Source organism: Quercus suber, unplaced genomic scaffold, assembly GCF_002906115.3.
Source record: "Quercus suber isolate HL8 unplaced genomic scaffold, Cork oak 2.0 scaffold_33, whole genome shotgun sequence".
Lineage (NCBI taxonomy): Eukaryota > Viridiplantae > Streptophyta > Magnoliopsida > Fagales > Fagaceae > Quercus > Quercus suber.
The window spans coordinates 62191-87978 of NW_027069498.1; the positions used below are offsets into that span (position 1 = coordinate 62191).

Consider the following 25788-nt stretch of genomic DNA (forward strand, 5'->3'; position numbering starts at 1 on the left):
AAAATTTGGTTTTCTTTCCTAATGTGAACTTTTCTAGTCCATAGCTGCTACGTGCACTTGAGCGAAACTAAGCTTTAGACTAAATCTAATTTATGTGAAATTCATCAATGTATCATTTTTGTTCAATTCAAAACTAAGGTTCATCATAAAAAAATAAAAGTATACTATGAAAATCATCAACACTTGATCAAAACATCCTATGCAACTCTAATATGATAACCTAAACACAACCTACTAAAATTCACATGCCAAAATTTATGATTAAACTTGAATTTTCAATTTATTTTCTTCTACAACCGGAATGAATATATATATATATAGGCCTTAATAAAGCTAACAAATTTCATTCTTGTCTGTTAGAACGAAATTTCTAATTAGAAACCAACCTTTTTCATGGAAGATGGAGAGAAGGCGTCCTGTTATTTTGATGAGTTGATATTATTAGTTTTAAAATGGAAAGTATGACCAAATTTAAGTATAATGAGTTTGTATTGTAGTCAGTGATAAAACCAAAATTTGATCTTACGAAAAATAATAAACACATATTATGTATGCATGCATTCACATTATATAAATATAATATTTAAGACCAATTTGAAATTTTGAACACAAAAAGGTGACTAATAAATATGAATTGGTATTTTTAATTTTTAATATAAAAAAGCCCAGAAAAAAAGAAGAAGATATTTATCATATTGTGTTTATTTGGAGACTTTAATAAGTAAACGAATTTTAAAAAAAATATATATATTGTAAGATAATTACCGTTTGGAAAGTTTAAGGGTGAAAAAATAAAACTTTAATTTGATCATTTTAAAGACAAAAATAATATTTTAAAAAAATAATAATAATACAAAAATATTGTAAGAGAATAATTGCACCGTATACTCCAAATCCGAGAAGAATTCGGACTTTCAAATACCGAGTGAGTTTCGGAACATAAGTTAATTTCCTTTCTGTCTAGTCCGCGCCGACCTGGGTAATTTACCGAAGGCGGTGTTGGATATACCATATAAATATAACAATGGACATCGTTGGATACATCACTTATAACAATTCTCTGTTTCTTTCTTTGTTTGTCTTTTGTTTCTTGCTTTACTCCCTGAAACTTCAGATGGCTACTTCTAATATTACTAGCCTAAACCTCGTCGGAAACAAACTTTACTACAACTACCACCACTCTGTCCTTCCCATGGCCACTCTCCAAGTTGTTTATTCCGAGCGATACCAGAAATTACGTTCTGACTCCTTAGTTCCACTTGAAGATCATGTGACTACTTTTCCCACCCCCGTCTTACTGTTGCAGATTCCACACCAATTCCTCTTACACCCACCTTCTCACCATGCTTACCTTGCTGCTGCACTCTCATCCCTCAACCTGCCTCCTCAGTTTGTCCCAAAAATCATATCCTTGGCACTCAACTTGGCTACCAATGCTAACCCTTTAGAGTTATCATTTTAAAGACAAAAATAATATTTTAAAAAAATAATAATAATATAAAAATATTGTAAGAGAATAATTGCACCGTATACTCCAAATCCGAGAAGAATTCGGACTTTCGAATACCGAGTGAGTTTCGGAACATAAGTTAATTTCCTTTCTGTCTAGTCCGCGCCGACCTGGGTAATTTACCGAAGGCGGTGTTGGATATACAATATAAATATAACAATGGACATCGTTGGATACATCACTTATAACAATTCTCTGTTTCTTTCTTTGGTTGTCTTTTGTTTCTTGCTTTACTCCCTGAAACTTCAGATGGCTACTTTTAATATTACTAGCCTAAACCTCGTCGGAAACAAACTTTACTGCAACTACCACCACTCTGTCCTTCCCATGGCCACTCTCCAAGTTGTTTATTCCGAGCGATACCAGAAATTACGTTCTGACTCCTTAGTTCCACTTGAAGATCATGTGACTACTTTTCCCACTCCCGTCTTACTGTTGCAGATTCCACACCAATTCCTCTTACACCCACCTTCTCACCATGCTTACCTTGCTGCTGCACTCTCATCCCTCAACCTGCCTCCTCAGTTTGTCCCAAAAATCATATCCTTGGCACTCAACTTGGCTACCAATGCTAACCCTTTAGAGTGTTATTCAATTGTTGCTGGATTAGAGTATCTTCGCATTGAACAGATTGATCAAACAAACGACTATGATGAGTTTCTTCGTGCCCAATTCAGGGACATGGTGGATGCTGGGATGACACCGACTGACGATGTTGATTATTTAGTTACGAATTTTATGAACTTGTTGGATGGTTTCGGTTTGGAGTCAGCACCATCAACTGAGGAGGGTGCATCAACAAGCGCAATTGACAAGCTTGTCAAAAAGGGTAGCTTTGTTGCGAGCAGCAGTCAAGAAGGGCAAGGATTTGATGAGGGTTTTACTTGCAGTGTCTGTTTGGAGGAACCACAAGCTGGGGATAAGCTCATACGCACGAACTGCTCTCATGTATATCACCAATCTTGTCTACTTCCATGGCTCCAGAAGCGTAACACCTGTCCTAATTGCCGTTGTAAACTCGATGAACAATGATCATCTTGCAATTTTTTTTTCCTTTTTAGTGTTAGAAATTGCTTTTAGTTGTATTTGGATTCTTTGGAATTAATGTAAAGTTCTTTGTTTGGGTCTTTTTTTTTTTTTTTTCCAAAGGAGGGTTTGAAATTAAGAATTTTTAGATCTAACTTTCATCGTTAGCGCTATACAGACGGGAACACTTGAGGTTTATCAGTATTTGAGATATGGCCATAAAAGGAATTGTGCCATTCAGCTGTTAAATAATAAATTACCGTTAAATTAATCTGTTACTAAATTGCAATTGTCATCTTTTAATTTCATAATCGTACCTTCTCCGTGATGGAAACCAAAATTGCTACATTCATTAATTTCTATCCCTATGTGAACAGTAACATGAGAGGAACCAATATAGTTGATGGACTTCCTAGATATTTGTTACTAATTAAGATATGTTTTGGTGGTTTCATGAGATTTGTCAAGAAAAGTGTCTCTTACATGGACTACCAGGTTTACCAATTACCAACAGAAATAAGTTCCTCGTGACATAATGTTTGCTTGAATATACAGAAATAAGTTGAAAATCAATTTACTATTTTAGTGATCATCACCTTTTCCATGTCTTATAAACTCCCATACGAAGGCTTATGGTGGTAGTACATTGTCAATTTGTCATTATATCACTCAAAAAGCTTCTTTTTTTTTTTTTTTTTTTTTGAGAAAGATATCACTTAAAAAGCTGGAAGTATATATAGAAGTGCTGCTTTTACTTTCAAATATTTTCTGCTAGGATAAATTTCTCTATGTGGTGTTGATTTTCAACTTTTTGTATAACCAATGCTACTTCATTCTCAGCAGGCAGAACAAAATTGAAAATATAAACTTCAAAACAATTTGATAACTTTCCTTTATGAATAATTTAAGTATATCATAAGCGTAAGGGGATTGATGTTGCTAATGCAGCTTGTATGCTAAGCATGATTTTTGAGTTTTTGGCTTAAAGCAAATCAATTGAGTCTAATTTAGAATTCACCAGAACTCAGTTCTTATTTAAATCTATATCTCCCAATGAAGAAGTCCATATGAATGTGGCTTGTGGTCCTTTATATGATACTCTAGAGTGAACAGATAATCTATATATATGGTAAAAAAAGAAATAAATCAATTATTCAAATCTTCTACATATGACCTTTTCAAAAGGAGAGAGCTACAAGTATAGCTTGTCTGCAGCGTGCCTTGGCCTGCTCTAGCCTTTCACCCAATGTCTCTTCCTTCACTGCAGCCTTTACCATAGCCAAATCCATCTCCATTAGTCTCAACACTCTAAACAACTCAGTCATCATCCTCTCCTCCACTTCTCCTTTATCGCTCAACACTTGTGCTTCCTCTCTAGCTCTTTCAGCCACAATTTCTCCAGCTTTTGCTAGCAGCTCCGTGGAGCCAAATTCTTTCCCCATTAGATCCCCCAACTTCTCTAGAAAGTCAGCTATGACATAGCCTTTTGGCTTATCCAATTTGATCTCTTTGCTTCTCTTCCAACCAATCTCAAAGTTTGGTGGCTCAGGTTGTACTAGCCCAGTTCTGGACTCCCTGTCATGGATTATCTCAGACTTTCTTCGCCTTTCAATAGGGAAAGTCTCTGCTTTGTTGCTGGTATCAGAAGTTGGAGTTGGGAATGGGAAGTCAGGCTCAGGCAGAGGGGTAGAGTTAGACTCAGAAGTGCATTTGATGAAGAAGTGCTTTCTGTGTGGGATATTATAGATGAGTACTGACTGTGATGAGTTTGTGGAGGCTTGGGGGTTTAAGCTTGGGACAGGGTGGCTTGAATGAAAAGGGTTTGGAATTGGACGAGATAGGAAGTGTAGGACTGTGGAAGCCATGCTTCATGCCACTGAGGCCAGTGTGGAAGCAAATGGAACCAAAGTTAAGAAACCAGATAAGGCAATTTGGCTTCACATATAAATAAATAAAAAAAAAAAAAAGGTTTTAAACATTAAACTCAACAAGAGTAAACAAATATCTTATCAGTAATTCAGTGTTGAGGACAAAGGTCAATTGTAAATTGGAATGATGAGACAAAATTTGGTGGGTTGGTTTTCAGAACTATTATAGATTGTGTTGGGTTAAGTTGAAAAATACCCAAATCTAACACAGCCCGGCCCATAGCCCAAAGTAATATTTAAATATATGGCTTTAGAAAAGAAAAAGTAATTTTGGGGTTTTGACATTTATTATTCTATACATTCCTTAAATTCTCACTGCACTGACTAACACTGAGTGTGATAATTTGTTGAAGAAATTTGGTTAATTAGGAGAGGTGAGCGAGTTATGTCAGGAAAGTTCACTATTGGGAGCGAGCCAGTGATTGGATTGCTGACCCCATCAAAGAAACGAGACTACAGAGTCACCAACAGACTCCAAGAAGGCAAGCGCCCCCTATACGCTGTCGTTTTCAACTTCATCGACTCTCGCTACTTCAACGTCTTCGCCACTGTTGGAGGCAATCGGGTCCGTCTTTCCCTTTTTCACTTCTGGGTTTTTGTTATATTGACTTTTTGTGTAACATGTAATTGTAGTTTCTTTTTGTTCTTTGTATTAGTGTGCACAGTTTATGTGCTCTTTAAAATGTCAGAGCTTTGGTAAAGTTACAATTTTGACCAAAATGGTAGAGACCCATTTGTTATTAAGGACTTAATTTTTGGTGGAATCTATAAAAGTCACGAAGTTTATTTATTTTGGTGTAATTGTAGTTGTAATTGCTGATGTTTCTCCACAGGTGACTGTATACCAATGCCTTGAAGGGGGAGTCATTGCTGTCTTGCAGTCTTATGTTGATGAAGATGTATGTGAAGACATTTGCCCATTGATGAAGACATAGTTTTTTTTTTTTTTTGATAGCTGTGTTTGATTCCTCTTTTATAATGAATGATTGTTCATATGTAAAAAAACCAATATGAATTCAATGTGTTTTGTAGATCAGAAGGATGAGTCTTTCTACACTGTGACCTGGGCATGCCATGTTGATGGAACGCCTTTTGTAGTGGCAGGAGGACTCAATGGCATACTCCGTGTCATTGATGCTGGGGGCGAGAAAATACACAAGGTTTCTTGTTTACCCAGTTTGATATTTTTTGTTTTGTTTTGGGTAGTAGTTGTAGAACAAAAGCAGTGTTAGAAATAGTTGTCACTGTTACAGTCTGTTGCCAAGAGATGACTCAAGTTCGCTTTTTTATTGTCACACCCCATCTAGGGTGCACACTTCTGCCTCTCACATTTACCATTTTTCATATACAATTAAAATATATACCTAGTTTTAAATTTGGTGGAAACTCATTAAATACTATTTTATTATACCTTATAGATGGTATAAATGTGTAATGCTGATATATACTATTTATAAATATTTCTTGTTTTTCCCTGTGACAAGCTTGTGTTCCACAGAGTTTTGTTGGCCATGGGGATTCTATAAATGAAATCAGGACTCAGCCACTGAAACCATCACTGGTGGTATCCGCAAGCAAAGTATGCACCATAAAATTCTCTTTTTTCTTTCCTTATGTTTTATAAATATCACTAATATTCAAGAGTGACCAGGATGAATCAGTTCGTCTATGGAATGTCCATACTGGAATATGCATTTTGATATTTTCTGGAGCTGGGGGTCATCGTAATGAAGTCTTGAGTGTGGTGAGTGAAGAGTAGAAATAGTGACAGCCTTCTCCCTATGAAGTTGTTATAGGGGAAAAACCCTTGAGTTATTTATTCACTATTCAATTTATAGCTCATGTTGCAAGATAAGGACTTAAAAGGATTATTCCAACACTATTTTTGGCTATGCAGGACTTCCATCCTTCGGACATATATCGCATTGCAAGTTGTGGCATGGACAATACAGTAAAGATCTGGTCAATGAAAGGTAGGGCATTACTGTTGTTTTTCTTGTAATTTATATTAAAAGAAATATTTATTGAACAAAATTGGAAAATTGGACTGCTTAGATGATTGTTTTGGGCACAGTTTGACACTACAATGGATGGGTTGAAACAAAAAATAATATATGTATCACAGATAAAGGATGTCAAAAATTATAAACAATGATCACTAATTATCTTAACAGTAATCATATTGAGTTAACAATCTATGTAAGACATCATATCTTTCGGTGAGCCATTAGTGCTGCTCTGGGATGTAATGGGGGCAATAATTATACCCTTAATGAAATGTGTTAAGTATCCTGTACGTTGTTTGAAAGTGTTAAAATTTATGGGTTGTTCCAAAAATGTTGGATTCTAGGAAAATGAATACAAATTTTTGGACAAAACTTGTTAAGAAGACAATCAGTATAGAATGCTAAAATTTCTCTGTTGGTTGTCTATGGATTTTATGCCTGAAGAGTTTATTGGAACATTTTCCTTTCTTCTTATTATTCAATCTGTTCAAATGTTCCAAGTCAAATGGTTGGAATTTTTTAAATGGTGTGTTGTTAGGTTCTCATTTGTGAGTTGGCCTGCTTGATTGAATGCGCAGGCAGGTCAGCTAGTTATAATTAATCTTGGCAAGTTAACATCATTATAACTTCTAAAATTTTTTGTCTTTTTATAACCCTGTTTCAGAATTCTGGACGTATGTAGAGAAATCATTCACATGGACAGATATCCCTTCTAAGTTCCCCACAAAATATGTTCAGTTTCCTGTGAGTAGCAGCCATCTTTTGTGTTACAGATAGTATTTGTGCGCATTTTATATCAGTCCACCTTACTCTTTTCAGGTGTTCATAGCTTCAATTCATTCAAACTACGTGGACTGTAATAGGTGGCTTGGTGATTTTATTCTTTCGAAGGTAAATTATTGCTTGATCCACTGATTTTGTGTTTGCTATTTGCTTCTTGAGACACCATTTGCTCAAGGTTTCAAACTTTGTTTCATTTTTGTTGTGTTATATTGACCTCTAGTATCTGAAGTTGCGCTTGGAACAACTTCAAGAAATATTAAGTTTTGATGGCTGGTGGAATGACTTAACAATACATGTATTATGAAAAGATAAGTCTAGAAAAATTAACATGTCAAATTCTTAATCTGCTGTCAGTTAGCTTAACTGGAAATTGTCCAGCAAACGTACCAGTAGAAAGTACTGGAAATCATAATAAATTGGAGTTGCTTCTATATGCCTTCTTGCAGATGTCACCTGTGCTCATACTAATGTTCTTGTTCTGCCATTTCCAGAGCGTTGACAATGAAATTGTTTTATGGGAACCTAAAGTGAAGGACCAGTCTCCTGGGGAGGTTAGAATTCCTTATCATTCCTGCACTTATGAATTGTCTTTCCTGAATATCTATAGTCTACATTGGTTTATTTCATGCATTTTTTTGTTGACGTTACTTGAATATGTGAAATCCCAGTTCAGCTTTTTGCTGCAATAAGAAGTTGATAGCTGTTTTCTGTTTAGGGTTCAGTTGACATCCTTCAGAAATACCCTGTTCCGGACTGCGATATTTGGTTCATCAAGTTTTCCTGTGATTTTCATTATAATGCAGCTGCAATAGGTAATGCAATGCTAAGTGGATCGTTATTGTTATTATTATTTTTAAGTATATCTATATAGACACAATGCTAAGTGGATCCTTATTATTTAAGTATATCTATATAAACACATATAGACAAATGAGATTTATTGGCCAAGATATTGCTGATACAATTCCTTGTAATTGCATCCATTTCAAGCATTGTCTTCAAGCTTTTACATTACAATATGTGGAGTTCTTATCCAATATGGTCTTATCTACCAGGGAATAGAGAAGGAAAGATTTTTGTTTGGGAATTGCAGTCCAGCCCCCCTGTTCTTATTGCAAGGTTGGTTGGTTGGTTTTGCTTGTCTTGGTTGAAGTTTGTGTTAAAGAAAGTTGCAACTTCTGTACCATATGAATGAGGTTTTCTTACTCTTTACCCTCTTCCAGGCTGACACATGCTCAATCAAAATCTCCAATTAGACAAACTGCCATGTCATTCGATGGAAGGTGAAGCCCACATATATTAGTTATAGCCTTTAATTATCTCACTATTATTTATGATCTTGACAACTATATTGACTTTCAAAACATGCGATCTCCCTTTCTTGATGTTGCAGCACCATTCTCAGCTGCTGTGAGGACGGGACTATTTGGCGCTGGGATGCTGTGGCAATGTCTTGAGCCTTTCTAGGTGGGTTTATTGGCTCGGTTACAAGATGCATCTTTTGGCTGCCCAGTTTGGGTTGGGGATGGTTTACTATTGTAGCATATTTTATGGGGGTTCAGAGGAACCAAAATTAACTTGAATAGAGTAACTCAGACTAGAAACTAGTAACCTTTATTTCAGCCGAGTTGTCAAACCCCCCCACCCCCCCGGGGGTATGTAACACAGTCACTGCCATCAGTAATGGAAGGGGCAATGTATATACTTGGGAGTTGTAAAAAGAAAAGGTTGCTCATTTAGTGCTGTTGTTCATGTGTAATACCTTGTTTTGATTATTGGATACTCGGAGCCAAAAAAATAAAAAATAAAAAAGAATTGCCATATTTCTGGTGGTCGTAAGTGAAAATATTGGCTGGCTCATTAGATACTGAATTATGCACATCCAATTGGAATGATAAATCTAACCCCAAAAATAAGCTCCACATTTGGTTTTTTCTCCAACCCATTGAAACCCTCACTAGGAGTACTGTTTGTTTGTTTTGTTTTGTTTTTTTCTTAAAACGAAAAAACCTAACAGCGATCGTCTTTTTGTGCATGCACCATTCTAATTTCCTAGGACAAGGTTCATGCTGGCTGTTCATAGTCAGGTGATTAAATCATTAATGGCAATACTTTTTCCAGTTTTTAAGTTCAATTAGTTCAGACTAGGAAATTAACCTTGTTTTAAATTGTTTCTAAAAAAAGGGCAACAAATTAAATGTTTTGTACTGTTAAAATGATAATGACAAGTTAGAACATTTTTGCATCAATGTAGATGACTAGCATTAAAGTTTACCTCCAAATTCCTCTAACTCGAGGCAATTGAAAAGACATCCACTTGTATTTTCAATTGCATGAAATTTAATAGTCACGTGGACTTACTTAAATAATATCTATATGTTCTAATAAATAGCCACATAATTGTTGGAGGAGATTCCTAGCCTTTTCCACAATATTGCTAGAGAGCCTTGTCCACTAGAGCTAAAATCTTATTTCGCAAACACAATATTGCCTGAAATACTGCTTCTAGTTCTAGACTGGGTTTTCTGGCATGACATCATGAATTTAAAGGGACAATCATAAAAAGTTTTGTCATTCTTAACAAGGAAATTAAAACACAAGCATTTTAGGCGATTCCATTGCTATCAAATTTGTTATATATTTACGACGCTAATTGCAATTTTGTTTTTTCGTTTTGTTTTTGTTTTTGTTTTTTTTATTGATTATTATTGTTGTGCCTTTGTGAATCTCATCATATTAGTCAAAATCTTAAATTGATATAAATGAAAGTCATCCTTGGATACAAAATTTCTCATTACACATATGAACAGCTTTCTATTCAGCCTGACTGGCACATATACTCAACATGCATTTGTATTTTATAATCTATATACAAAAAAGAATGGGGGAACTATATGATTGGGATCCCTTTTTATCCCAGAACTTAACAGCCCAAAATAACCCTCATTAAATTTGACTCCGTAATCGCGACATCAAACTTTGCAGACTTTCAAGTTTCTGACCGAGTTGTTTAATAGTTTCAAGATGCTGTATGGAAGATTCTGAACTACCTGCATCAGTAATAAGAGCAGCGCACTTGGCCCGTGAATCTGTAACTGCATCCTCCAGTGAGGCCACTGTCCCTTCCAAGGATGATGGAAGGGACAGTGGAGAGAGCCCAATACTGCCAGCACTACTACCCCTGCTGAGCTTTGGGGAGAAAATCTTGTCAATGCCATCACTTCCTGCAATTCCTCATTTTATCAAATTGACCATTAATCAAGAAAGATGGAACATGCAGATACTATTAGGATAATTCACAAGCCCAACAAAGAATATGCATACAAGTAGCAAAGCTTGGCCACTAACATTTAAAAGTGAAATAATATCATTACATTCAACAAAAAGTGAAATAATTCCAAACACGCCAATGGGTTTGAACCCATGACCTTATCCTCCACCCTTATTATGGGAGAGGAGGTGCAGTTTGAGTAGAGCTCATTGGCTAAAGCATTTTGGAAAAATCAGCAGAACAGAGATAGCATTTAAGAATGTCTTGGGTTATCTCAGTGCCCAGTTTATTTTTAGTTGCTTCTACTACTCACGGATACCTTGAAATAATATAGCTCTAAAATGATTCACATGAATTTATTTTAAGTGTGCAGAAATTATGTTCTTTAATTAATTTTAATTAATTCTTTCTATATTCTTCTCTTTTTGACATTTATCAAACTATAATAACTATTGTATGATCAAATGGGTAACTCATTGTTGTGCTTGATTTATTTCTAAACACTCATTTTGCTTCCGGATGCCTTTTGCTTCAAGTCGATATGCATTCTCTTGGCATACCAAATGTTCAATTTGAATAATTTTCCACTCAATTTTTACAGCCCTTGCTAATCAAAATCTAGAATCCTTATTCTGATGACCTCTATCTTGTACCCATTCACTGTTTTCTTACAACAAAACCATAAGCCCTCATGGCTTCGTCTAGTGCTTCAGTCTAAGACTTGTAAGAACATAAGATTAAATTATAATAGCAAAACTAGATATTTGTTAAATACTAACAATAGTCTTTAACATACCAAGGTTGCTTAGTTGATCGATTGCTGCCTGGCCAATAGAACCTTCTAGCTTAAGTACCCGCAAAATTCCAGCAGTTATTCGACCCATTGAGTCAACTTCAGACTTGCACAAAAAAGCAAGGTGTTGCAACTCATCCTTTGTAACAATTGCCTCAATCTGCAAAATAAAAAACATTGTAAGGACCTTCCTAAAATTAGAGGCAGCATGGATACACTTCTAGAGTAGAAAATTTTAATACCGGCTGCTCAACAGAGAATTTCAAGTTTTCCACCACCCACTTGGCTGGTTCATCATAGATGGGGTCCTCAGCTATCACCATGCGAAGTTCAAGATTTATCCCTCCAGATGTCTCCGCATTTTCTTTAATACCATTTGCAGGTAAGATAGATGCATGGATGCTTCTGTGGGCCTGAGGCTTTAAAGTCTGCAAGCCGTCCACACCAACCTGCAAGCATCTCAATATGTGAGATCATGAGTAGAATATTTCTAAAACTAAAGAGAGGGAGAAATTAGATGGTTCACAAAATCAAAATCAATTACAGGAACAGTTGAATATGTTTGTGTTATAATCAGAAAAAAGTTATAACATATCTAGTGTCTACAGCATCAGCACAGGAACTAACATGGCCAGGTGTACCATAGGCATGCTGAATATGCTCATCTAACTGTACAAACAAGGTTTACAAATCCAGTGTAGTTTTTTGCGCATTTAATTCTAGACATCCCCATCCCAACCATTCCCACAACGGTGGTGCAGCGAAAAACCAACTTATGGTTAAGGGTTGGTTAAAACTGACTTATAGTTAAAAGGGTTCGTTAAATTGAAGTGCCTCAATTTATATCAATGACGTCGTGTCTCATCTACAAAGCACTCCGAATTGAAGACATGGTTGGGACAACTAAGAAAGCTCTCCTGATGCTCCTATAACCACACACATACAATAACCCAACTTCAAAACAGGCATATCATCTGAGCAATGCATCTAAGAATAATCCAAAATATCAACACAATCATTTTTCATCCTCCTCAAAAATTCAAACAAAACTGCACAAATGATGCTAATGCATTCATCTTAAGGCTAAATTTACCCTCAGAAAAACAAGCAACATTTATTCATGTTCCATTAAAAGTTCTATTACCATATTCTAAAACTAATAAAACACCAATGAACTCTAATTGAAATGGCACTTCCTTCTCCCATAAGAATAGGAGCATGAGGTTGTGGGTTCTAAACCAACTGGGTGCTTAACTAATCAAAAAAAAAAATTTTAACCTGATTTTAGAAGTTAAATTAAAGAAGAAAATAAATAAGAATCAAATTCTTACCGTGACCAATTCCACAGGATATTTCTGCATTTCTTGTGACTTTCCTTTGCCATTCAGTTCATGCTTTGGAGTACTTTTTGCTTTCACCCGCAGACTCTGGAAAGTTGTATGCCAACACCTCTCTTCTCTACCCACATCTTCATGATTATGAAACCACCACCTTTCTGCCATCTCTTGTTCTCCTTCAAGAGCAAACAACCAGTCCTTCAATTCAATACTAACATCAATGTCATCTGACTTTCCAAGCTGCAAAAAGCTGCTTTCTTTTCCATCCTCTGAATTTCCATCTGATTAAAAAGGAAAGTTAAAAGAAATTCAGCTAAATAGAAGAAAACGGACAGAGATGAGAAAAATAGTGTGCATCAGTGGGTGTGCAGATGCAACCAGCTATGCAATATTGCGCAATATATTATGGTTCATACCCTCTTCCAGATTGTCAGCAATGAGAGGTGTTGTTTTAAATAGTTTTGAAAGTGGCCCTGCTCGTAAGTTGTCTAACCCTTTAGAAAGCTCCTTCCCAGGACCACCATCAGGCCCAAGTATTCCAAACCGATGCAGTAAGGCTTCAGTATAATTCATTCCTCCACCAAGGCGAACACCAGAAATACATGCTGAAGCATTCAAACTATGGCACTCAATATCTTGTTCGTCTAATGGAATCACATGCACGATGCTAATGTCCAGAAACGGCACTGCAAAAGCATTGCCACTTGAACAGTTTTTATTCTGTACCCAAAAAACAGCTCTTAGTTGAGGGTATCCATTCCCACAAATCAGAGGACCATCTTCAATATTACTTGACATTGTGCCATTATGATGTGCCAATTTTCCCTCAGTGTCTACACAGTCCACCTGAACACTCTCCCAACGTAAAGTGGATGAAACAGCGACTGCACCACCAAGCGTTCTGTGAGTAACTCTGACAAACAGATTATCCCCAAGAAACTGGACAAGAGGCATTTCGTGAACATTCATTTCAGAAGACTCCAGAAATTTAAGCTGAAGATCCTTCACTGCTAAACTTACTGCAGTATCACCAGGGACCTTATCAATCAGCCTTCCACCAAAAGAATTATTATTACTTCTCTTCAGTTTATTATTTTTTCCGACAATGGCTATCTTCTCACTCACTCTGCCAAAGTATGCATAGAGATCAAGGATAAAAAATAGCTGTTCAACTGAAGCATTGGACAAATATTGTTGACAAGCAACCCCTACCCTGACAATACCACCTGGAGGAGGAACATCTGTTAATGGGCTTCCATCAGCAGTTGCCATGGCTACTTCAATGCAAACATCTTCCAGCTCAACACTTCTCCACAAGCCTGAACTCCAGTCAAGAGAATTCTGAAGTCTACTTAAGTCACTACACGTTTCTAAAGACAAACTAAGTTGTGATGCTTTAGCGGTCCATTTCTTCTGGCTAGCATCAATTGTTTGACCTTCCCAGAGACAAAAGCAAGCAGGATCCTTCTCCAGGTTCAGCATCGTTAGTTTTAGTGAAGGGGATTCTGAAAATAACAAGTTCTTAATATGGAGCCTTGCTCCGGAAAATGAACTCTGGATATTACTGTCCTTGTTACTAGCACCATTATTCAATTTTCCCATGTCAAAAGGAATAGTAAAAACTAATTCCTTGAGAGTGAAAACCAAGGAATTTACTGAAAAATCTGGTAAAACAGCACCACGATTGACGACGACTCCATCAGTTAGGAAGGAAAATATCCTCAAACAGGATTCTTCCTGCAGATAAATCTGTGCAAAGAATGAGAAGGTATTCCTTAGAAGTTAAAAAAAATTATATTAGGATCGTTCATTAAAAATAAAATGATGCAATACCATAAGAGGTTGACAGTCTACAACTGTTTGTGAAGCAAAAGATGGTGGAACTGGACAGGGTTTGATCTGAAGAGAATGGAGACATACTAGAGGAACACCATCAATCAATTGCCACTGCTGTTCTCCCAGAGGATATATTGGAGGGCAAAAGTTCTTTGCTGGCCAAACAGACAGGAACAATGTCAACTATATCACTCATATACTCAAATCCTAACCAAATATACATAAATTGAGCTGAAAATTACGTTCTTAAAATTATAAAATAAATTTAACTGATACCAAATTCAGGAATATGTAGAAGATCTTTTGTCACACTTTGCATTGATGGTTGCACTAAGGTGCATGGAGGGCGTGAAAAAGTATCCCTGCATTCACCAGCGAGGTAACATATATCTCAGTTACAAGATAAAAATGACAAATAAATAAAAAATAATCCTCATCACAAATGAGGACCAGCAAAGATATCCAATAAGACATGTTTCTGCTCCAGCAAAAAAAAAAATCATATTCAAATTAATCGATTAAAGATGCTGAAGAAATTCAGTAGGAGTAGATCATATCCACATCTAGTAAATAAAAAACACTCCTCAAGGTGATCAACAAACATTCAAGTTCTAAATATAGAGCCTTTGACTGTACTTCTAATCCTTTTGTAGATTTTATAGGTTTCTTGAATGCTATATTGTAATTTTTTTTTCATAAGTATTTATCAAAAAAAATTATTTTTTTCATAAGTAAAAATTAATTTTTTTAGAAAACAGTCAACTCTCATGTACGCAGGATGTGTAAACAAAGCTCTCCTAAAACCATACAATATTCAACAATTGCATTCAAAAGAAAGGGAATCTATAAACTCTACAACAGAACACGTGTCAGTCAGTGTCACCCATTGTATACTTCTTGAGCCGTGGATTTCTTCTCTTTATATCAATGACAAAATCAAATTTGATAAAGTTGAGTGGAATTTGTATCTGAGGAAAAGGGGGTGAAATAAAACTACATGCAAAAATGCTAAAATCTTCAAACAGCAACAAACAAAAAAGAAGCTCAAGGAATATTGACGAGAAAGAATATTCACTGGTACTTACTGAGAAAAATAAATGTGGAAAAGCAGAAATAAAATGAAGCTCACCTTAAGAATAGTCCACCAACCATGACCCTAGATAAGTTATTGTCATTTTCTCCATCAGAGACACTGGCCTGTGAGAAAAGTACATCTCCAATAAGGTCTTAAAACACTAAAAGCATGGAACTGCACAAAAAACTACTGCATACGTGTGGAATAATTCAAGGGATCTCAAAGCTTCCGTGTGGAAGGATCAAAACTATAGGATGGGTTATCCAATAGTCCAAACAACTTAAAGAAGGCAACAGCAGAACTCCTCATAAGAAAATTATCAAACTAGTCAAGAAGCATCTAAGTCCTAACATGAAAATCATCTTTGAACAAAATTATCTCAAAGAAACAATGAAACTATAAAATCTTATGAAAGAACTTTCTAAGGACATGGTGCACAATCTGAAACTGATGTCACTTTTTCTTTTCCCTATTTTTTCATTGGTAATTATACATGCAGCCAATGTACCTTGAACCCATGACCTCTCCCTCCACCTTGCTCTTACAAGGAAAGGAGGTGCCATTTGAGCTAGAGCTCATTGGCTCTTTTTCTATGTTTTTCAAGCACTGATTATCTTAGTTATAACATTATATAGGACAGAGTATGTGAAACACATAACACAGAAAACAAATTCAGCATTGCTCACAATATCTGTTTTGTTTTGGGTAAGATGGGATTGATTTTTAGCCAAAAAAAACTTGGATAAAACAGTAAGATGATGTCACCAAGAAGTTGAAGAGTAAGTCATTAAAAAATACCCGTGAAAATAAGAGTGACTGCATCAAAAGTTCAAGCTGGAACTCTGCAAGTTGAAACAGAAGAAGAATTTTTTTTCAGTAAAAATAGAAGGTATTGAGAGAGAGAGAGAGAGAGAGAGAGATCAAACTAATAGTTCAAATATTTGGGTTATTGAAATGCATAGAATAAAAAATTAAAAGCTACAACCCTTTTTTGGAAAGGGAGGAGGGGTGGGAGGGACAAACCAGCATCTTTAATGCAGAGAAATATGTGGTCCACAACAATAGAGACTAGAGAACGTCCTGCTGCTTCAGTAGATCGCTGCCAGGATTCCATGAGAGAGAGATTGTTATAAAACAGGTTAGCAAGATAAGACTTATTGGAAGAATAGTAACGAAGTCAAGATAAAACCTGCTGGGCCTTTGAATCAACATCTCCTCTATTTAAACAGACATATAATCCAGTCAAGAATCGTAGAAGAGCACGTAGTCCTGCTCGCATGATGCTACATTAGCCCACTGTTATATATTACAATAGTGAACAAGAAAGCCTAAACAACTTACCTGGCTCACTTAATGCAGGACAAACAGCTTCTGTAATATGTAACTGGACCTCAAGCCCAAGTGGACAGTTTAGTTCAGTCCTTTGCACTGTGATCTGATCATCACAAAGTCAGGATACGATAAGTAATGTGGACCCCACAAGAATCTAGATGTTCTAGTATTACATGGCTGAGTTCAATATAAAAATCAACTTGAAATATCAGATTCACATTACATAAGCTTGTCCCGATATTCCTTCAAGAAAGCGCTCTCCGCCAAAAAAAACTCGCTTTGCACCATCATCATCTCTCTGGCTTCCTCTCTCTTGAGAAAAATTAGCATCCATGAACATATCAGGATGAGGCAGGAGATCAATAGACAAAGATTCCCATTCAAGTTTCTGTGAAGAAAGAATTTAGTATTGTTAGATACTCATGTAAACATGAGCAACATGCAAGATCAGGACAGAACAACCTTATCATAGAAAAATAAGTTTACAACACAGAAGAGCAATTCAAACAAAGGCAGTGGGAGCCCTCACCAACTCCAACTCCCCCACCCCACAAATAAAAATGCCCAACACACAAAGTGACACAAAGTGACAGATACATCAATATAGATATTATAGAAAATCATTATATTACTTTGAACACATAGATGTACTTTTCATTATTGGAGAAGTCCCGCGCCTCTTTAAGATTTACAACCTGTTAGGAAAGGTTGTTAGTAGTTGCACAAAAGAAAGTAGTCAATAAACCATCGCATAAGCTTAATCAGTAAATTACCTGCCAATTTTCATTTGTAGTATACAGCAAAAGGTTGCGTATAGTGATAGATGCCAAAGGTGATGCCCTGGGGATGGTTTAACATATATACATATATGAGAAAAAATGTGTGTATATAGGCATTGAGCAATACAGCTTCATAGCATAACCCAACCTAAGCCTCAACACAAATTTATAGGGGTCATTGCTAGAGAAATCAATTAAGTTATTGATCAGAATTAACATATTATAACACATTAAGGGTATATGAATTCATTATAAGTTATGTCACTAATAGCAATATCTACCATATGCATTAAACATTCCACACAAATCAAGATTGGAAGATGAATCCGGTGGGAGAAAAGAAAACCAAACCTATATTTGGGTCTAAACATTGACAATTTGACACATAATTTGAATTGCAAATAGCATCATGACACATTAAGTGTACAGACAGATGGTACTATTTGAATGTGACCAAATTATCCTTGTAGCTATAATGAGCATGTGCAGAAACAATGAAAAACCCACTCTCTTTTATTGCCAAAAACCATTGAAAAATTATACCTCTGTAAATTTCTAGTATCATCACAAAAAAGTAGTCACAGATATCACAAACTTTGAAGCATAGTTAAAAATTAAATAAAGAGCAAAGCAACAGAGTGGATCCTCCACTAGTATACATTAGAGCTGAAATTGTTAGATAAATTACAGCTATTGCCAATCTTTTTTCACGTGTCAAAGCATACATATAAGCATCATCAGCATGAAGTGAGGTCATAATTCAGAAGTCAAGCTATTCCTATTAAATTTGACATACATTTACCATTGAGGCAAGGTGATATGATTTATGACATTAAGCAAGTAAATCATACTTTAAAAATGAAGTTACAGCCAATTCGTGGACCACGTGCCAAGGTTGCATGCCTAATTTACAAGTACAGATATTAAACACAAAAATAGATGAAGGCAACAAGATCCTACCAAGTTGCTCCTCCTTGACCTTGGGCACCTCCACGAGTTTCAAGTAGAAGATTGACAGTGTGAATCTCTACAGTCATTCCATCTGCAATCTGATAATCATATAAGGTGAATTTTCTTTCATATTTTCTTTTTAAATAGGAAGTTTCTTTCAAATTCAATGCCTGCATTTGTGTGCATGTGAGCAGTTACAAAACCACAAAAGGGAGAGTTGTATCAAGCTGGCAACTGGCATAAAACCTTTACCAGCATCCTAAAGGACATGAATTCCTCAATCAAGTTCTGTGTGCTAATTACCTTATGGCTGAAGCACAGTAAGCCAAAAAAAAAAAAAAAAAGTCGAAAGTACAAGGAAAGCTACACAAAAGGAACATGGATAGAAGAAGTAAAGGAAGATCTAAGATCTCTCAGGTTTAAAGTGGAAAATGAATATATGCGAGCTGAAAATTTGAAGTAGGATAAGTCATCCAGGGCAATGAAAGATAATGAACATAACAAATTAAATTTCCCTCCTAACTTGCCACAAATGATAAAGCTCTAGGACGGGCTGAGCATAGGTCTTAGACTCTTAATTTTGTTAATTTATAACCGGGTTCCATTACACAGACTGAAATCACTAAACCCTAAGTAGCAAATAAATAAATTTAAATTTAGCCAAGGTAGAGACACACCTTATCAGCGAATCCATAACCGCTTCCCTTTGCGAGCCCAGCAGATGTTGGGGTACTGCAAGCCATGAAAGCAAAACCAAACACTATTAACTACAACACAAACATCACTCTACTAAAAACTAACAAATCTCACTCACACCATAACACTAAGGCTAAGCAAGATAGCACGTAATTAACAACACCATACTTTCCAAGTGCCTCGTAGCTCAATGGCATTGGCTGGTCTCCCTTATGGGGATTCAAACACCCCCCCTCTCCCTCTCCCACCTATTGTAATAAAAAAAAAAAAAAATGCAGATAACATACAATACCTGGCCTGACTTGTAGATTCATCCAAGTTAGAGTTCTCCTCTAGAACCAAATCAAGTTTATCGATTTGCACCACAATTGGCTCCACTTGTACATTACCAAGCGATGATGGCAACTACAAAAGAACATAAATCAAGTCCAATCAGAAACAACATAAACTTGAAATATCTAAAGACATTAAAACAAATAAACAGTAACAAATCCGGTTCAATTACTGACATTTAGTTCAATTTTTTCTATTGATGATTGGAAATTCAACTGAATCAAACGTTACACACTAAGTTAGCCGAGTTGATATTGAAATTCAAATGCTTGCAATCTTCATGCTAATAAACAGTTAACAATAATAAATTAGTAACTGAAGAAACTCATTTTTCCAACCATTTTCTTAGTGATTCTTAGCAACCAAACAGAGAATTAGAGTAAATAAATTTATAATTAAAAAAATAAAATAAAATAAAATGAGAGGCATGGATGAGTGACGAACTATAATCTCCAATTTTCCGACTTTGGCAGTGGTGACATTGAGCGCCGGCGGAAATCCGACGCTGGAATGCAAAGCGTCGCCGTTAATATCTGCCGCCAAAATTCAAACACAAAAAAGCTCCGGCAATTAACCCTAATGAAAATCAAATAGATAATGATCCCAAAATTTGAGCATTAAATCAATCACAGTGAAAATTACCTAAATTGGAAAGCTGTGCGGTCCGACCCTGCAACTTGAACTGATCTCTAGAGAAGGATTTTAGCCAGTACTTGAGCGTGTACTCCAACGCTCGCGCCAGTATCGACTCCATTTTATTTTATTTTATTTCTCGAAGCTTCGAGAAATAGAGAGAGTTGTGGTGGTGGTGGATCCGATCGGAGAAATGCGGGTCGGCGGAGGCGATGGTCGGGTTCGGGTTCGGGTCCGAGAGAGCATTGAGAAATGAGAGAAGTGTTTTTTTTTTGTATTGAGTGGAAAATTATCAGGTGTGGGAATCTGAGAACAGTGGTGCGGAGGGGGTGAGTTGGCACGTGCAGAGGTGTGGCACGTGCGAATGTTTGTGAAGACTGAAGCGCGTTGGATCTCTCGCGGGCGGCAGTGTCAGAGTGCAGAGGGTGGATTTGTCGGTGGTGGTGTAGCTTCGTGTTTGGGAAAAGTTGGGATTTTTAAGGTTATTGTCACTTTGGAATTGGAATTGGAATTTGGAGGTACGAATTGATACACCTTCCTTTTTCTTTTTTCTCTTTATTCCTAATGCTATGATTCTTCTCTCTCTCTCTCTTGGTTGCGTATGAATCATGGCAAATTTTTTTCATTTCTTATAATTTAGGAAAAAAATAAAAGTTCATTTATTATAGTGGGAGAACATGGAATTGCCACTTTTTTTAATTAAAAAAAGAAAAGAAAAAGAAAAAGAAAACATGGAATGGGCATGGGGAGTAGTGTCCACAATATAAGTGCCAAATGATTCTGATTTGGGTAGCACATGCAACATGCAGAGATAAGTGTCACATTTTCCTTTCCCTTCTTTGTTTTCTTTTTCAAAACTTGCATATCCGATCAGCTTTATTTTATATTTGGAGGAGGGGAAGGGGAGTAAAGTTCACCCATCTCCTTCAACTCCAATTCATTGTTCTTTTTGTTTCAGGATGTGTCAATACTTATTCATTTTGAAAACTTCAATAATGATAATTTTAATAATTCTTTTTATATGTATGTTGACACAAAAGTAATATATTTTATGTTACGATAATGTTCTTTTGCACACAACAAATTAAAGCACACATATCTGTATATTGCATATTGAAAATCATGTTTTCATAATTTAACTGAAGTTGTATTTTCAATGTGTATTAATTTGCGCTCTTTATGTTATACATTAATTGTAAGAAGTTAAATTACGAATGATAATATTAAAAACTATATATTTTTTTAAGGATGTTATATTAAATTTTTTGTATAAAAAAAAATAATTTTATTAGATGGGAAAATAAAATGGAATAGTGGAATATGTTGGAGTTAAATTTGTACACTACTAGCCAATAGTGTAAAAAAAAAACCCAATTTGTTTTATGCATTCCTAAATGATCTAAACCCATCAAACAATTAGGAAAATTTGTTCAAGAATTTTCGAGGGGTGTAACTATTGACTTTAGGGCTTGTTTGGATTAAGGGTGAAGAGAAGGAGAGTGTAGAGTTGGCTAAAATAGATCTAACTTATTTATTTATTTTTAACCAACTTTACTTTGCTTTCCCTCAATTTAAATGGATTAATTTCACTGGACACACTTATCCAGTTTTGGATTAAATCAGACAACAATGTGAGCTAAAAAATTTCGCAACTTATTCTTGCAATCCACAATTTTGTAATAAAGGAGTTGGTCCAGAACGCACTCCACGCGTTAGGTGTAGAAAATGTGTACCTATCATTAGGCTTATTACAACACATGACAGTGCTAGTATACCAATTTCAGCCCCAATCTCTCATTAAAAGTAACATCCCTTCAAAGGCTTCAACCAAAAAAGGTGGCAATTTCATCAAAATCACTTTGGGAGTAGCAATCGAGGAGGTACCGAGTTAGGCACAGTGAAGCCCACAATTTTAGCCAAGTATAATGGTGTGTATGAGTTGTTTTGTGCAAATGGTCAAAAACGTGTATCAGCAAAAAGAAGGGAGGGAAGAAAGTGATAGCTTTGGGATTTGTGTCCAAAGATAGAAGATTTGTTTAAATGGAGTAGAATAGTGGAATCAGCATGCTTACTCAATGAGTTTTTTTTTTTTTTTTTGGGGTAACATGCTTACTCACGGAGCCTAAATTCTCTCTCTGCTTTTTAAAGGTGCAAGTTGGGTTGTCTTAACTCTTATACGTTGCTTTACAAAGGAGTTCACGTTATTCAACTTTTAATAGCTTAATGGGCCAGTCTTTGCTGCATTAATTCGAGATGACCAACCCAAATGAATTGTAGATGGGTTTCAGACTGGAGCCCAAAAAGAAATAGCTGGGTCTTCGTAGGCTTCAGGGATAATTATCTCATTCTCATAGTCACATGGCACTAAAGATAGATTATGAAAATTGGTGTTATTGAAAATGGTAAAAAGAATTTCCAGCCACTCCTGAAAAGTGGATGAAAATAAAAATCCCATCTAGAGAGGAGATCTCAAAAGCAAGGTATAAGCTGTGCCCAAGTTTGAACTACCTTTTTCATCCATAAAAACAACTGCATCTATACATTTATTATAACATAATTAATATAGGTTTAAGGTTTACATCATAAGGTGTTGTGAGAGATATAAATAATGAAATATCCAATGAGTTTAGTCATGAAACTATCCAGTGAGACATGGGACTATGTATATTTGGAACAGCAGAAAATTAATTTCTCTCAAACACCTGCAGGGAAGAGAAGAGAAGCTATGCACCATTTTAGACAATCTCACGAGGAATCCTGTTGGGGCACTGAATAATTTATTAAGTACTATAACACACTCCTAGCATGCTCATAGGCTCATTATAGTAATCTCCTTAACCTTATATTCTACACTCAACGTGAGTTTGAGGTAGAACATATTAATAGTTAATACCAAGTCTTCTTTCCAATCTCTTTCTAAAAAATTTTAAACAAAAAAAGTCTTCTCTCCACTCCATAGATCCTAGATCTAATATCATTATCAGTCTGCTATGTTAGGTCTCATTGATCACCATTATCAAAGGAATGGATTCTAACCATGAAGAGGTTAATTCCTTTGATCATTTACCAGACAATCTCCTGCTCTTAATCTTCGACAAAATCTTAGACCTAGAGGCCAAAGCCTTAGTGAGTTGCTTTCTAGTTTCCAAGCGCTTTGCTTCCCTCATCCCTCAAACCAACACCAACACTGTTTTGATCGAAATGGAAGCCCCTGCCAATATTCCTCAATCCAAAAAAAGCCGCGGTACCTCACGAAGTTTATTCAAGAACATCTTAAGCAAACTCAGCAGCAAGTCCAAGCCGAGGTACCTAGTGCAGCGGGAGATAAGAAGTTCTGACGTGTTAAAGATCTTTCGAGAGATCAAATGTCTGAAAATCCAAAGTCACTCCGCTGGAGTGAAAAACCCCTTTGTTGCAGGCTTCCTCATGTGGAAGGCATTCTTTGGGGCTAAATTTCGTTATTGCCTCTTTCTTTTTGCACCATTGGTCCACAAAGAAAACGATGATGACCCTATAAAGAATACAATAATGCATAGCAATGACAAAGAGGGTGAAGAAGTTTTTCAATTTCTTTGGACTTTTGGCGGATTTCATTTGCAAGAAGCATTACAAAGGCATCGCTATGTTAAAGAGACAATTTCTGATAATCACTGCATTCTTAAAAAAGTCGTGGTTTGTGACTCGGAGAATCGAGGAAAGGTGTGTATGGGAGAAGAAGATATTGCGGAGTGTAGGAGGAGTTGGCATGTTTTGGATACAACAACAACATTGTACTATAATTGCAAGATGTGGTATGTGCCTGTTTTGGATTTGCCAATGCACGGATGCACAATGAAAGGGGCCACACTTCTTTGGGTCTACCCTGCTAGTGTGCCAATGAGCAAAGAGAAGGATGTCTTAAAAGAATTCGAAGATGATGAAGAGGAGCAGTGGGGGATTTTCAATGAAGCTGTAAGGGAGATTGTGCTCAACAACAACATCGATAAGAGAATGTTTCATACAACTTCGTTTTCATGATAAGATCTTTTGGTTTGTAGGACTACTATTAATGATCATTTTCATTCCGTACATAGGACAGTTATTGGAGATGCTTTTCTTGATGCTCAATTTGTTTCTTTAATTTCTTGGCAATGTTTATTTCACGTTGATATTTGCATACAACCGTACACACACAATCATCACGATTTCAACGCAATAGGGGTACAATTGTGTGCAATAAACAGTATGCACTAATATTTACCCTGCTTTATCAACTTTGCAATCTGCATACGTAGGATAAAAAGACTGAGAAGCTAGCTCTAGAGCTGCGCAGAACGAAATGGTGCCAACTTGTGTCACCAAAAATGCTATAGTGATTTGAGCTACAGATACAAGCATCTAAAATTTTGAAGTGTACTGAAACGTGTCTTACTTTTATTACTTTTAATAGATTTGTTATGATAGATCCAAATAAATTCATTTAGAATTTGATGAATCCTGATTAGTTTTATTGATAGATTATGTGAAGTTAGTTTTGATTTTGATTTTTTGGTTTTATATTCTAGTTTTGAATTTGTCACATGTGAGGGAACAAAAGGCTGAATGGAATCTCATTAAAAAAAAAAAAAAAAAAAAAGGCTGCATGGAAGAGGAGTGAAAGTGGATAGTGAACACCGACAACACATGAATCATGGATTCATAGTTAATAAATTCTTAGTTCAATTTGCTGTTTAAGTTTTTAGAACAACCGTTAATTTATCATAATATCAAAATCAACATTATTGGCCTCTAGTAAAATCTTTATTCTTATCAAACTCATCCAAGTCCCACCAAATAAGTTGTTTAAAAAAATGTCAAATCATGGCCATGCCATATCCTTGCACCACTGGACGCATTGTCCTTGCCGGCCTGTGTGATCCAACCCAAAGAACGGCCATTGCCGACCCAAATTGGATCATCGGCCACCATAATCTTCCACCATAGTCTTGAGCTTTAATTTGGTTTCTTTTGGTTGTTTTTTTATCTTAGGGATTGAAATCAGCTAGTAAGGTCTTTCAGCTTTGTGGGATTTAGGAGTTGTTTAATTCTGATCTGGATCTGTTCCTAATATTTTTTGAGTGCTTAAATTTTATTTTATTTTTTTCTGCTTTGGCTAATTCTATACTCTTGGTCCTCACCATCGTGACAAATATGGTTTTTCATCATCAAAATCTCATTTTCCTTTTACTATTTTAGCTTGTAGGCTAAATTAAACCTTTTACTTTCGTTGACACACTAGACAGATTTAACTTGCCAAATGTTATCACTTTTGGGTAAAATTTTACTTTAAATTTAAATTTTCCTAATAGGAAGAAGTCAATTTGGGATCAAATTCTCTTTCGACGTGTAACTATTCTATAAAATATAGCAAGGAGGTACCGAGGTAGGCATAGTGATAGCGCAAAATTTTCGCAAAGTATAATGAAGTATATTAGTTGTTTTGTGTAAATGGTCAAAAACGTGTAGCAGCAAATAGGGGAT

At 35.9% G+C, this 25788-nt stretch overlaps 4 protein-coding genes across 5 annotated transcripts; 2 read left to right on the forward strand and 2 right to left on the reverse strand.

Annotated features, from left to right (window-relative positions):
• Positions 1–3569: 3569 nt before the first annotated feature.
• Positions 3570–4485, reverse strand: LOC112030630 (protein CHLORORESPIRATORY REDUCTION 41, chloroplastic). Its single transcript, XM_024063300.2, has one exon. It carries the CDS (start codon positions 4399–4401, stop codon positions 3715–3717), a length of 687 nt encoding a protein of 228 aa, XP_023919068.1. The 5' UTR covers positions 4402–4485; the 3' UTR covers positions 3570–3714.
• A 241-nt stretch (positions 4486–4726) lies between these two features.
• On the forward strand, positions 4727–8997 carry LOC112030618 (polycomb group protein FIE1). 2 transcript variants are annotated; one of them, XM_024063289.2, is made up of 13 exons: positions 4729–5029; positions 5298–5363; positions 5502–5624; positions 5963–6043; positions 6116–6208; positions 6362–6437; positions 7135–7214; positions 7290–7361; positions 7745–7804; positions 7969–8065; positions 8309–8372; positions 8477–8536; positions 8647–8997. In XM_024063289.2, the coding sequence occupies exons 1-13, from the start codon at positions 4850–4852 to the stop codon at positions 8708–8710; spliced, it is 1116 nt and encodes a 371-aa protein (XP_023919057.2). In that variant the 5' UTR covers positions 4729–4849; the 3' UTR covers positions 8711–8997. The 2 variants fall into 2 exon arrangements, 1 of the variants encoding a protein (XP_023919057.2); XR_002884892.2 differs by lacking the exon at positions 8647–8997 and having other exon boundaries at positions 4727–5029; positions 7976–8065; positions 8477–8526.
• Positions 8998–9989: 992 nt separating this feature from the next.
• On the reverse strand, positions 9990–20897 carry LOC112030624 (uncharacterized). The gene is made up of 20 exons (XM_024063296.2): positions 20299–20897; positions 20101–20189; positions 19616–19728; positions 19305–19359; positions 18637–18725; positions 17671–17737; positions 17530–17592; positions 17121–17285; positions 16907–17000; positions 16755–16834; positions 16589–16664; positions 16364–16407; positions 15620–15687; positions 14767–14852; positions 14488–14645; positions 13071–14403; positions 12649–12935; positions 11560–11766; positions 11321–11477; positions 9990–10477 (listed from the first exon to the last, which is right to left on the reverse strand). Exons 1-20 carry the CDS (start codon positions 20408–20410, stop codon positions 10200–10202), a joined length of 3621 nt encoding a protein of 1206 aa, XP_023919064.1. The 5' UTR covers positions 20411–20897; the 3' UTR covers positions 9990–10199.
• Positions 20898–22991: 2094 nt separating this feature from the next.
• LOC112030638 (F-box protein At1g30200) lies at positions 22992–24609 on the forward strand. Its single transcript, XM_024063306.2, has one exon. It carries the CDS (start codon positions 23314–23316, stop codon positions 24304–24306), a length of 993 nt encoding a protein of 330 aa, XP_023919074.1. The 5' UTR covers positions 22992–23313; the 3' UTR covers positions 24307–24609.
• Positions 24610–25788: the final 1179 nt, after the last annotated feature.

Excerpts from the sequence above, each read along its gene's own strand:
- LOC112030618 (XM_024063289.2), top strand. The coding sequence starts at position 4,850 with ATGTCAGGAAAGTTCACTATTGGGAGCGAGCCAGTGATTGGATTGCTG. Across the intron at positions 5,030-5,297 it reads CCACTGTTGGAGGCAATCGG|GTGACTGTATACCAATGCCT; the intron begins GTCCGTCTTTCC and ends GTTTCTCCACAG. Across the intron at positions 6,044-6,115 it reads TGGTGGTATCCGCAAGCAAA|GATGAATCAGTTCGTCTATG; the intron begins GTATGCACCATA and ends AAGAGTGACCAG.
- LOC112030630 (XM_024063300.2), bottom strand. The coding sequence starts at position 4,401 with ATGGCTTCCACAGTCCTACACTTCCTATCTCGTCCAATTCCAAACCCT.
- LOC112030624 (XM_024063296.2), bottom strand. The coding sequence starts at position 20,410 with ATGGAGTCGATACTGGCGCGAGCGTTGGAGTACACGCTCAAGTACTGG. Across the intron at positions 17,738-18,636 it reads GGTCAAGGAGGAGCAACTTG|GGCATCACCTTTGGCATCTA; the intron begins GTAGGATCTTGT and ends AACCATCCCCAG. Across the intron at positions 17,593-17,670 it reads CTACAAATGAAAATTGGCAG|GTTGTAAATCTTAAAGAGGC; the intron begins GTAATTTACTGA and ends CTTTCCTAACAG.
- LOC112030638 (XM_024063306.2), top strand. The coding sequence starts at position 23,314 with ATGGATTCTAACCATGAAGAGGTTAATTCCTTTGATCATTTACCAGAC.